This window comes from Stegostoma tigrinum, chromosome 1 (genome assembly GCF_030684315.1).
Source record: "Stegostoma tigrinum isolate sSteTig4 chromosome 1, sSteTig4.hap1, whole genome shotgun sequence".
Classification (NCBI taxonomy): domain Eukaryota; kingdom Metazoa; phylum Chordata; class Chondrichthyes; order Orectolobiformes; family Stegostomatidae; genus Stegostoma; species Stegostoma tigrinum.
This window is the reverse complement of record NC_081354.1, coordinates 193336478-193349914: the sequence shown is the minus strand read 5'-3', so window position 1 is coordinate 193349914 and position 13437 is coordinate 193336478. Positions and strand designations below refer to the sequence as shown.

Here is a 13437-nt window from a genome sequence, read left to right as displayed (position 1 = left end):
GGGTTGTGGGGTTGGGGTTTGAAGGTTGAGTATAGGGAATTGGGGGTTGGGGTGTTGGGAATTGGGGTTATGGAGGTTGAGTGATGGTAGGTTGGGTGTTGGGAGGTGGGGGGTTTAGGGTTGGGTGTTGGGGGTTCAAGAGTTGGGAGGTGTTGGTCATTGGGGGTTGAGGGTTGGGGTGAGTGTTGGGGGTTTGGGGGTTGAGGGCTGAGCGCTGGGGTTTGGGGGTTGAGTGTTGAGTGTTGGGGGGTTGGGGGGTTGGGGGTTGAGGGCTGAGCGCTGGGGGTTGGGGGTTTGGGGGTTGAGCGCTGGGGGTTGAGGGGTGGGGGTTGAGGTGTGGGGGTTGAGGGGTGGGGGTTGAGGGGTGGGGGTTGAGGGGTGGGGGTTGAGGGGTGGGGGTTGAGGGGTTGAGGGTTGAGGGCTGAGCGCTGGGGGTTGGGGGTTGAGGGTTGAGGGTTGAGGGTTGAGTGTTGGGGGTTTGGGGGTTTGCGGGTTTGGGGGTTTGGGGGTTTGGGGGTTGGGGGCTGAGCGCTGGGGGCTGAGCGCTGGGGGTTTGGGGGTTGAGGGCTGAGCGCTGGGGGTTGAGCAGTGGGGGTTGAGCGCTGGGGGTTGAGTGTTGGGAGTTGAGCGCTGGGGGTTGGGGATTGAGTGTTGCCATGCTGGGGGTTTGGGGTTGGGTGATAGTGGGTTGAGGGTGTTGGGGAGTTGGGGGTTGGGAGTTGATGGGTTTAGAACATAGAACATAGAACATAGAACATAGAACAGTACAGCACAAAACAGGCCCTTCAGCCCACAATGTTGTGCCGACCATTGATCCTCATGTATGCACCCTCAAATTTCTGTGACCATATACATGTCCAGCAGTCTCTTAAATGACCCCAATGACCTTGCTTCCACAACTGCTGCTGGCAATGCATTCCATGCTCTCACAACTCTCTGCGTAAAGAACCTGCCTCTGACATCCCCTCTATACTTTCCACCAACCAGCTTAAAACTATGACCCCTCGTGCTAACCATTTCTGCCCTGGGAAATAGTCTCTGGCTATCAACTCTATCTATGCCTCTCATTATCTTGTATACCTCAATTAGGTCCCCTCTCCACCTCCTTTTCTCCAATGAAAAGAGACCGAGCTCAGTCAACCTCTCTTCATAAGATAAGCCCTCCAGTCCAGGCAGCATCCTGGTAAACCTCCTCTGAACCCTCTCCAAAGCATCCACATCTTTCCTATAATAGGGCGCCCAGAACTGGACGCAGTATTCCAAGTGCGGTCTAACCAAAGTTTTATAGAGCTGCAACAAGATCTCACGACTCTTAAACTCAATCCCCCTGTGAATGAAAGCCAAAACACCATATGCTTTCTTAACAACCCTGTCCACTTGGGTGGCCATTTTAAGGGATCTATGTATCTGCACACCAAGATCCCTCTGTTCCTCCACGCTGCCAAGAATCCTATCCTTAATCCTGTACTCAGCTTTCAAATTCGACCTTCCAAAATGCATCACCTCGCATTTATCCAGGTTGAACTCCATCTGCCACCTCTCAGCCCATCTCTGCATCCTGTCAATGTCCCGCTGCAGCCTACAACAGCCCTCTACACTGTCAACAACACCTCCGACCTTTGTGTCGTCTGCAAACTTGCTGACCCATCCTTCAATTCCCTCGTCCAAGTCATTAATAAAAATTACAAACAGTAGAGGCCCAAGGACAGACCCCTGTGGAACACCACTCACCACTGACTTCCAGGCAGAATATTTTCCTTCTACTACCACTCACTGTCTTCTGTTGGCCAGCCAATTCTGTATCCAAGCAGCTAAGTTCCCCTGTATCCCATTCCTCCTGACCTTCTGAATGAGCCTACCATGGGGAACCTTATCAAATGCCTTACTGAAGTCCATATACACCACATCCACAGCTCGACCCTCATCAACTTTTCTAGTCACATCCTCAAAAAACTCGATAAGGTTTGTAAGGCATGACCTACCCCTCACAAAGCCGTGTTGACTGTATTTGATCAAGCCATGCTCTTCCAGATAGTCATAAATCTTATCCCTCAGAATCCTTTCTAACACCTTGCAGACGACAGACGTGAGACTTACTGGTCTATAATTGCCAGGGATTTCCCTATTTCCTTTCTTGAAGAGAGGAATTACATTTGCCTCTCTCCAGTCCTCAGGTACGACTCCAGTGGAGAGCGAGGATGCAAAGATCTTCGCAAGTGGCGAAGCAATTGCATTTCTCGCTTCCCAAAGCAGCCGAGGACAAATCTGGTCCGAGCCTGGCGACTCGTCAATCTTAATGTTTGACAAAATTTTCAGCACATCAGCTTCCTCTATCTCTATCCATTCCAGCATGCACACCTGCTCTTCAAAGGTTTCATTCACTACAAAGTTCGTTTCTTTCGTAAAGACAGAAGCAAAAAACTCATTTAGGGCTTCCCCTACCTCCTCAGGCTCCACACACAAGTTCCCTATGCTATCCCTGATCGGCCCTACTCTTTCTTTGACCATTCTCTTATTCCTCACATAAGTGTAAAATGCCTTTGTGTTCTCCCTAATCCGTTCTGCCAAGCCTTTCTCGTGCCCCCTCCTGGCTCTCCTCAGACCATTTTTGAGCTCCTTCCTTGCCTGCATGTAATCCTCTCGAGCTGAACTTGACCCTAGCTTCCTCTACCTTATGTAAGCTACCTTCTTCCTTTTCACTAGAAGCTCCACCGCTTTCGTCATGCAAGGTTCCTTTATCTTACCCCTTCTTGCCTGTCTCAGAGGGACATATTTACTCATCACTCCCAGCAACTGTTCCTTAAACAGTCTCCACATGTCTATAGTTCCCTTACCATGGAACAACTGATCCCAGTCCATGCTTCCTAACTCATGTCTAATCACATCATAGTTTCCTCTTCCCCAATTAAATATCCTCCCATTCTGCCTAATCCTCTCCTTCTCCATAGCTATGTAGAATGTGAGGCAGTTATGGTCACTATCACCAAAATGCTCTCCCACCACAAGATCTGATACCTGCCCCGGCTCGTTTCCGAGCACCAAGTCTAGAATGGCCTCTCCCCTCGTCGGCCTGTCAACGTACTGCGTTAGGAAACCCTCCTGAACACACCTTACAAAAACAGCTCCATTCAAATCTTCTGCTCAAAGGAGGTTCCAATCAATATTAGGAAAGTTAAAGTCACCCATTACAACAACCCTACTGCGTCCACACTTTTCCAAAATCTGTCGGCCTATGCTTTCTTCAATCTCCCTGCTGCTATTGGGGGGCCTGTAGTAAACCCCTAACGAGGTGACTACTCCCTTGCTGTTCCTAATTTCCACCCATACTGACTCGGTAGGCAGATCTTCCTCGACAATGGAAGCTTCTGTAGCTGTGATACCCTCTCTGATTAGTAGTGCTACACCCCCTCCTCTTTTTCCCCCCTCCCTATTCTTTTTAAATGTTCTAAACCCTGGAAGATCCAGCAACCATTCCTGCCCATGAGAAACCCATGTCTCTGTTATGGCCACAACATCATAGCACCAGGTACTGATCCATGCTCTAAGTTCATCACTTTTATTCCTGATACTCCTTGCATTAAAGCAAACACACTTTAACCGATCCCTTGGTTCCTTCCCAGGAAAATCCTTCCCACTGGCTGGTCTACCTCTTGCTACTGCCTCACCTGCATCAACTCTCACCTCCGGTATACAGCTCAGGTTCCCACCCCCCTGCCATACTAGTTTAAACCCTCTCGAACTACTCGAGCAAACCTTCCACCCAGGACATTGGTCCCCTTCCAGTTCAGATGCAACCCGTCCTTCTTGTACAGGTCCCACCTTCCCTAGAAGGCATCCCAATTATCTACATATCTGAAGCCCTCCCTCCTACACCAGCTGCGTAGCCACGTGTTCAGCTGCGCCCGCTCCCTGTTCCTCACCTCGCTATCTCGTGGCACCGGTAGTAAACCAGAGAACACTACTCTGTTCGTCCTGCTCTGCAGCTTCCATCCTAACTCCCTGAAATCACTTTTTATATCCTCAATCCTATTTCTGGCTATATCATTAGGGTAGGAGGTTGGGAGGTGAGGGAGGTGTGGGGTGAGCGTTGGCAGTTGGGAGGTGGGGATTTCATGTTTGAGGCTTGGGGGTTGGGGATAGAGGAGTGTGGGGTTGACGGTTAGAGGTTTGGGGGGGGGGGTGCGGGTGGGTCCGGCTTGAGCGTTAGGGGTGGGGCGTTGCAGGCTTGAGGGTTGGGGGTTAGAAGGTGAGGGTGTGTGTGGCATTGATGGTTGAGGGTTGTGGGGTTGGGGGTTGGGGTTGGCGGTTGGGGGGGTGGATGGTGTTGTGGGGGTGAGGGATGGGGGTACAAGGTTGAGAGTTGGGGGTTGGGAGGTAGGGATGTGCGGAGATGGGGGATGGGGGTGTGTGGGTTTGAGGACCGGGATTGGGAGGTGGGGGTGGGGGTGAGGGTGGAGGTGGGTGTGGGTGTGGGGGAGGGGTTGGGGGTAGAGGTGGGAGTGAGGGTGGAGGTGGGGGTGAGGGTGGAGGTGGGGGCGGGGGTGGGAGTGGGAGTGAGGTTGGAGGTAGAGGTGGGGATGTGGGTGCGGGTGGGGTAAAGGTGCAGGTGAGGGTGGGAGTGGGATAGAGGTGGGGGGGGAGGAGGTGGGTGTGGGGGTGGAAGTGAAGTTGGGGGGAGAGGTGGGAGTGGGTGTGAGGGTAGAGATGGGAGTGAGGGTGAGGGTGGGGGTGGAGTTGAGGGTGGGAGTGGGATAGAGGTGGGGGTGGGGAATGGCAAGGAGGTGGGTGTGGGGTTGGGGTTGGGGTTGGGGGTGGAGGTGGGTGTGGGGGTGGGGGTGAGGGTGTGGGTGGGGGTGGAGGTGAGGGTGGGGGTGATGGTGGGGGTGGGGTTGGGGGTAGAGGTGGGGGTGGGGTTGGGGTAGAGGTGGGAGTGGAGGTGAGGGTGGGGGTGGGGGTAGAGGTGTGGGTGAGGGTGAGGTTGGGGGTAGAGGTGGGGGTGAGGGTGAGGGTGGGGTTGAGGGTGGGGGTGGGGCTGAGGGTGAGGGTGGGGTTGAGGGTGGGGTTGAGGGTGGGGTTGAGGGTGGGGGTGGGGGTGAGGGTGGGGGTGAGGGTGGAAGTGGAGGTGGGGGTGAGTGTTGGGGGTGGGGGTGGGGGTGGGGGTGAGTGTTGGGGGTGGGGGTGTGGGTGAGGGTGGGGGTGAGTGTTGGGGGTGGAGTGCGGGTGAGGGTGGGGGTGAGTGTTGGGGGTGGGGGTGGGGGTGAGGGTGAGGGTGGGGGTGGAGGTGGGGGTGAGTGTTTGGGGTGAGGGTGAGGGTGGGGGTAGAGGTGGGGGTGAGGGTGAGGTTGGGGGTAGAGGTGGGGGTGGAGGTGGAGGTGAGGGTGGGGGTGAGGGTTGGGGGTGGGGGGTGAGGGTGAGGGGGTGAGGTTGGGGGTGGGGTTGAGGGTTGGGGGTGGGGGTGGAGGTGGTGAGGGTGAGGGTGGGGGTGGAGGTGGGGTTGGGGGTGGGGGTGGGGGTGAGGGTGGGGGTCTTTGTGGAAAATGTGGAAACGTGAGGATGACCATTGGCCGGATCGGTCAGTGACAGTGAGGAGGTGGAGCCAACCGCTGGGACCAATGGTTTGCTGCTTTGGAGGGAAGTGAGAAATAGGTTGAATCCGCAGCGAGTGAGGCTGGGCCTTGGGAAGGGAATTCTCAATCCGTGGGAAAGTGAGGGAATTCAGGAAGTGAGGGAGCTGGGGCAGGCCGCTGAAGGTGAGAGGACAGTCACTTCCACTGGTGGAGAGGGTGGATGGTTGGTGAAGGACTGAACAGAGACGTAGAGATGGAGTTCCAGAACAGTGGTTAGGAGAAAGCTGAGCTTTTTGCGATAGATCTGCTCATGTCGATGTTGGATCAATATTCGTGTTCTCGAGAGACTGCAGAGGGGACGGACAATACCCCGCCCAATGAAGGAAAGCATGCCGTATGCCTACTTGACCACCCTATTGACCTGCGTTGTCACCTTCAGGGAACAATGGACCTGAACACCCAGATCTCTCTGTTCATCAATTTTTCCCCAGGACTTTTCCATTTACTGTATAGTTCGCTCTTGAATTAGATCTTCCAAAATGCATCACCTCGCATTGCCCGGATTGAACTCCATCTGCCATTTATCTGCCCAACTCTCCAGTCTATCTATATTCTGCTGTAATTTCTGACAGTCGCCTTCACTATCAGCTACTCCACCAATCTTAGTGTCATCAGCAAACTCGCTGATCAGACCATCTACACCTTCCTCCAGATCATTTACATATATCACAAACAACAGTGGTCCCAGCACAGATCCCTGTGGAACACACAGATAATGGGAACTGCAGATGCTGGAGATTCCAAGATAATAAAATGTGAGGCTGGAAGAACACAGCAGGCCAAGCAGCATCTCAGGAGCACAAAAGCTGACGTTTCGGGCCTGGACCCTTCATCAGAGAGGGGGATGGGCTGAGGGTTCTGGAATAAATAGGGAGAGAGGGGGAGGCGGACCGAAGATGGAGAGTAAAGAAGATAGGTGGAGAGAGTGTAGGTGGGGAGGTAGGGAGGGGATAGGTCAGTCCAGGGAAGACGGACAGGTCAAGGAGGTGGGATGAGGTTAGTAGGTCACCACGCCCCCGACCCCCAACCCTCACCCCCCACACTCGACCACCCCAACCCCGACTCTCACCCCCATACACTGCCACCCCCAACCCCAACCCTGACCCCCACACACCGCCACCCCCAGCGCCAACCCTCACCCCCACACACCACCACCCCAACCACAACTCTCACCCCCACACCCCGCCACCCCCAACCCCAACACTCACCCCCACACCCCGCCACCCCCAACCCCAACACTCACCCCCATACCCGCCACCCCCAACCCCAACTCTCACCTCCATACCCGCCATCCCCAACCCCAACACTCACCCCCACACACCGCCACCCCCAACCCCAACCCTCACCCACATACCCCGCCACCCCAACCCCAACTCTCACCTCCATACCCGCCATCCCCAACCCCAACACTCACACCCATATCTTGCCATCCCCAACCCCCAACCTTCAACCCCACAACCCCCCACCCCCCACCTCCCAGCCATCACCCCCACATACCGTCACCCCGAATCCCCAACCCTCAACCCTGCACCACCTCACTCCCCAACCCATAACCCTCAACCTCACACTCCCCATCCCCAGCCCTCAGCCCTCAACCCTGCCCTCCACCCAGCCTCCAGCCCTCAACTCCACTTCCCCCCAGCCCCCAGCCCTCAATCTTGCAACCTCCCCACCCCCCCAACCCTGAACCCCACCACCAACCCCATCCCACAACCCCCCCAACCCTCAACCCCACATCCCCCCACCTCCCAACTCCAACCCTCAACCTCGTACCACCCCCACCCCCCAGCCCTCAAACCCACTCCACTCCACACCCCCAACCCTCAACCTGAAACCCCACACACTCCCACCCTCAACTCTGCAACCCCATCCCCTCTCCTGCACAACCCCACTCCCTAACCCCAAACCCGTACCCCCCCCATCCCCCACCCCGACACATCCCCCCCTCCCAGCCCTCACCCCCGCACACCTTCACCCCCAACCCCAACCCTCAAAATCCGCACCCCACAACCCCAACACCCAACTCTCAACCCCACACCCCCCTACATTCCAAACCCCAACCCCAACCCCAACCCTCAACACCGTACTGTCCCAACCTCCGACCCCAACCGCGCTTTCCCAGACTGATGTTCCTCCACCCACACCCACACCCACACCCACACCCACACCCACACTCACACTCACACTCACACTCACACCCACACATCCATCTCTATCTCACTCCCACCTCCAACCCCAACCCCAACCCCACCCACACCCACACCACCGCGCTTTCCCAGACTGATGTTCCTCCACCCACACCCACACTCACACCCACACCCACACCCACACCCACACCCACACTCACACTCACACTCACACTCACACCCCACACTCACACTCACACTCACACCCACACCCACACCCACACCCACACTCACACTCACACTCACACTCACACTCACACTCACACTCACACTCACACCCACACTCACACTCACACCCACACTCACACTCACACTCACACTCACACCCACACCCACACTCACACTCACACTCACACTCACACTCACACCACCGCGCTTTCCCAGACTGATTTTCCTCCACCACCACCCTCACCTTCATCTCTGCCCTCACCCCCACTCCACACCCCAACCCCCGACATGGTGGGTCTCAGTGGAGTCTGATTGGCCAAGGAAATGGTAGATATTGATTGGCCAGGGTGATGCTGGGTGTTGATTGATCAGGGGAATGGTGGCTTGTGATTGGTCGGGGAATAGAGAATGTTGTTGGTGATGGAATTAAATGTTGGTTGGAATCTCCCATTCCATGTTCCCTCCATTAATTTACCTGATCCGAAGATGCCTCCTATAGTTGCCTCAGTTGCATTGATGTAACCCAGACTGCGACATACCACATGAGCATCAGTGATATCCCAGTTATCATCACAGACTGTGCCCCATTCCCCATTGTAGTAAATCTCCACTCGACCCTCACTGGGCAATCGGCCTCCAACCAATCGCAGCTCTCCATATTCTACGCCTAGGGGAAAAAAAACAACAGGTCAGATCCCACAGCACCAGATCCCGGACCACCAGATCCCACAGCACCAGACCCTGGACTACTAGCTCTTGGTCCATCTGACCCTGGACCACCATATCCCAGACCACTAGATCCCTGACCACCAGATCCCAGGCCACATGATCCCTGACCACCAGATCCCTGACCACCAGATCCCAGGCCACCTGATCCCTAACCACCAGATCTTGGTCCATCTGATCCTAGGCCACCAGTTCCCGGAACACCATATCTCGGGCTACCTTATCCAGTGACACCATATTCACCATCGCAGATCCATCGCACATCCAGCCACAGCGGTGCCAGGTAAACCTGGTCCAAGCCTATCAGGTCAGGGAGCATGAGATCCCGACCAATTGAATCGAGGAGAATCAGGTCCCAGTGTATGAGATGATCCAGCAGGTCTCTGTTCCCAAAGGGTCAGCTCCACAGAAAAGCTCAGGAGCACCTAATCCAGGATCATGTGATGTAGAAAGGCTGGGATTGGAGATGGAGTAACAAGGTGTGTGCCGGGGGAGGGGGATCAGGGGGAGGGGGTTCTGGGGAGGGGGATCGGGGGAGGTGGGTCTGGGGGAGGGGGATCGGGGGAGGGGGATCGGGGAGGGAGGTCTGGGGAGGGGGGTCTGGGGGAGGGGATTGGGGGAGGGGGATCTGGGGAGTGGAGTCTTGGGGAGGGGGGGGTCTGGGGGGAGATCGGGGGAGGGGGCTGGGGGGAGGGGGATCGGGGGAGGGTGGTCTGGGGAGGGGGCACTGGGGGAGGGGGGACTGGGGAGGGGGGTCTGGGGGAGGGGAGTCTGGGGGAGGGGGGGTCTGGGGGGGGTCGGGGGAGGGGGCTGGGGGGAGGGGGGATCGGGGGAGGGTGGTCTGGGGAGGGGGCACTGGGGAGGGGGGACTGGGGAAGGGGATTAGGGGAGGGGGGACTGGGGGGGATCGGTCTGGGGAGGGGGGACTGGGGAGGGGGCACTGGGGGAGGGGGGACTGGGGAGGGGGAACTGGGGGAGGGGGACTGGGGAGGATCGGGGGAGGGTGGTCTGGGGAGGGGGGACTGGGGGGAATCGGGGGAGGGTGGTCTGGGGAGGGGGGACTGGGGAGGGGGGACTGGGGGAGGGGGGACTGGGGAGGATCGGGGGAGGGTGGTCTGGGGAGGGGGCACTGGGGGAGGGGGGACTGGGGAGGATCGGGGGAGGGGGGACTGGGGAGGGGGGACTGGGGGAGGGGGGACTGGGGAGGATCGGGGAGGACTGGGAGAAATCCAGTGAAAACTGACAGAAGAACAGAATTGGAAAGCGTGCGAAGGAAGAGTGTGGTGAGAGCTTACCCTGTTGCAGAACCGGTGAGAGGATGAGGAGGCCCAGAGCTGGAGTAAGAGCCGTCACAGTCATGAAGAAGAACATAGAGGTGACCTGAATCAATGAGAGGCGGAGAAAAGAAAAGGGAGAGGGAGGGGGGAGGGGGAGGGAGGGAGAGGGAGGGAGGGAGGGATGGAGTGAGGGAGTAGGAGGGAGAGAGGAAGGGAGAGGGAGGGAGGGGAAGGGAGAGGGAGAGAGGGGGAGAGGGAGGGAGGGGGGGATGGGGGAAGATGGAGGGAGGGAGTGAGAGAGAGATGGAGGGGGAGGGAAGGAGAGGGAGTGACGGAGGGAGGGAGAGGGAGAGGGGGGGAGGGGGAGGGAGAGGGAGAGGTTGGGAGGGAGGCAGTGGGAGGGAGAGGGAGGAGGGAGGGAGAGGGAGGAAGGGGGAGGGAGGGAGAGGGAGAGAGGGTGGGTGAGGGAGAGGGAGATGGAGGGAGTAGGGAGAGGGAGGGTGGAAGCGGGAGAGGGAGGAAGGGAGAGTGAGAGGGAGAGAGGGAGTGAGGGAGCGGGAGAGGGAGGAAGGGAGAGTGAGAGGGAGGGAGGGAGCCGGAGGGAGGGAGTGGGACAGGAAGGGTGAGAGAGGGAGAGGGAGGGAGGGAGGGATGGAGGGAGATAGACGGAGGGAGCGAGAAAGAGGGAGGGAGGTAGAGGGAGGAGGAGGGAAGGAGAGGGAGAGAGGGAGGTAGAGGGAGGGAGTGGGAGGGAGATGGACGGAGGGAGTGGGAGGGAGATGGGTGGAGCCAGTGAGAGGGAGATGGACGGAGGGAGTGGGAGGGAGATGGACAAAGGGAGGGGGAGGGAGATGGACGGAGGGAGGGGGAGGGAGATGGACGGAGGGAGTGGGAAGTAGATGGACGGAGGGAGTGGGAGGGAGATGGATGGAGGGAGTGAGAGGGAGAAGGACGGGGGGGAGGGAGATGGACGGAGAGAGTGAGAGGGAGAAGGACGGAGGGAGGGGGAGGGAGATGGATGGAGGGAGTGAGAGGGAGATGGACGGAGGGAGGGGGAGGGAAATGGACGGAGGGAGGGGGAGGGAGATGGACGGAGAGAGTGAGAGGGAGATGGACGGAGGGAGTGGAAGGGAGATATACGGAGGGAGGAGGAGGGAGATGGACGGAGGGAGTGGAAGGGAGATGTACGGAGGGAGTGGGAGGGAGATGGACGGAGGGAGTGAGAGGGAGAGGGACAGAGGGAGGGGGAGGGAGATGGACGGAGGGAGGGAGAGGGAGATGGACAGAGGGAGTGAGAGGGAGATAGACGGAGGGAGCGAGAGAGAGGGATGGAGGTAGAGGGAGCGGGAGGGAAGGAGAGGGAGAGGGAGAGAGGGAGGTGGAGGGAGGGAGGGAGGGAGAGGGAGATGGATGGAGGGAGTGGGAGGGAGATGGACGGAGCGAGTGAGAGGGAGATGGACGGAGTGAGTGGGAGGGAGAAGGACGGAGGGAGGAAGTGGGAGATGGACGGAGGGAGTGGGAGGGAGATGGACGGAGGGCGGGGGGGAGATGGACGGAGGGAGTGGGAGGGAGATGGACGGAGGGAGTGAGAGGGAGAGGGACAGAGGGAGGGGGAGGGAGATGGACGGAGGGAGGGAGAGGGAGATGGACAGAGGGAGTGAGAGGGAGATAGACGGAGGGAGCGAGAGAGAGGGATGGAGGTAGAGGGAGCGGGAGGGAAGGAGAGGGAGAGGGAGAGAGGGAGGTAGAGGGAGGGAGGGAGAGGGAGATGGATGGAGGGAGTGGGAGGGAGATGGACGGAGCGAGTGAGAGGGAGATGGACGGAGTGAGTGGGAGGGAGAAGGACGGAGGGCGGGGGGGGGAGATGGACGGAGGGAGTGGGAGGGAGATGGACGGAGGGCGGGGGGGGGAGATGGACGGAGGGAGTGGGAGGGAGAAGGACGGAGGGAGTGAGAGGGAGAAGGACGGAGGGAATGGAGGGAGAAGGACGGAGGGAGGGGGAGGGAGATGGACGGAGGGAGTGGGAGGGAGATGGACGGAGAAAGTGAGAGGGAGATGGACGGATGGAGTGGGAGGGAGAAGTACGGAGGGAGGGGGAGGGAGATGGACGGAGGGAGAGGGAGGGAGATGGACGGAGGGAGTGGGAGGGAGATGGACGGCGCGAGTGAGAGGGAGATGGACGAAGGGAGTGAGAGGGAGAAGGACGGAGGGGGGGGGAGGGAGAAGGACGGAGGGAGGGAGAGGGAGATGGAGGTTGAGTCAGTCACATTGTGCCAGTGGATTCCCAGGCAACGCCACAGCCTCCAGCAATGACCTACCTCCCACTCACTCACTCGCTCAGTCACTCGCTCAGTCACTCACTCTCACTCACCCACTCGCTCACTCACTCACTCGCTCACTCTCACTCACCCACTCACTCACTCACTCACTCGCTCACCGGTCACTCACTCAATCGCTCACTCACCCGCTCACTCACCTGCTCACTCACTCACACCCGCTCACTTTCTCACTCGCTCACTCACTCACTCTCCCGCGCACTCAATCGCGCACTCTCTCACTCACTCGCCCGCTCACTCACTCAATCGCTCACTCACTCACCCGCTCACTCACTCACCTGCTCACTCTCTCACGCACTTTCTCACTCACTGACTGAGTCACTCATTCACTCTCTCACTCACTCACCCGCCCACTCACCCATTCACCTGCTCACTCACTCACTCACTCAGTCACCCGCTCACTCACTGTCTCATTCACTCTCTATAACTCACACTCTCCCTCACTCACCCACCTGCTCACTCTCTGACTCACCTGCTCACTCTCTCACCCACCTGCTCACTCTCACTTGCTCATTCACCCGCTCACTCATTCACTCACCCGCTCACTCATTCACTCACCCGCTCACTCACTCACCCGCTCACTCACTCACTCGCTCACTTACTCACTCACTCACCTGCTCACTTGCTCACCCACTCACACCTGCTCACTCACTCACACCTGCTCACTCTCTCACTCACTCACCTGCTCACTCACTCACCCGCTCACTCACTCACTCGCTCACTTATTCACTCACTCACCTGCTCACTTGCTCACCCACTCACTCACTCACACCTGCTCACTCACTCACACCTGCTCACTCTCTCACTCACTCACTCACCTGCTCACTCACTCACCCGCTCACTCTCTCACCCACCTGCTTACTCTCACTCGCTCACTCACCCGCTCACTCTCTCATTCACCCGCTCACTTACTCACTCGCTCAGTCACCTGATCACTCACTCACTGAGTCTCACTCTCTCATGGACTCAGTCACTCACTGTCTCTTCCTCTCCCTGAGACCCTCTAGCTGTAGCTGTTTCTGAGATGTTTGAATGGACGTATCGATCTGTTTGTCATGATTCCATACGTTGTTGTTTCTCTCTGTCAATGATCTTAACCTTGACATGGAGAACGTGG

At 57.9% G+C, this 13437-nt stretch overlaps 1 protein-coding gene across 1 annotated transcript in view; it reads right to left on the bottom strand.

The window, feature by feature from the left end:
* The window catches only part of LOC125456686 (galectin-3-binding protein-like), a 29512-nt gene extending 16075 nt beyond the window's left edge, over positions 1 to 13437 (bottom strand). Inside the window, exons 1-3 of the mRNA XM_059651686.1 lie at positions 13299 to 13437; positions 10003 to 10087; positions 8457 to 8648 (exon numbers count right to left, since the gene is read on the bottom strand). Of these exons, the coding sequence (XP_059507669.1) occupies positions 8457 to 8648; positions 10003 to 10066 (256 nt within the window). The 5' untranslated portion in view covers positions 10067 to 10087; positions 13299 to 13437. The remainder of the gene's footprint in view (positions 1 to 8456; positions 8649 to 10002; positions 10088 to 13298) is intronic.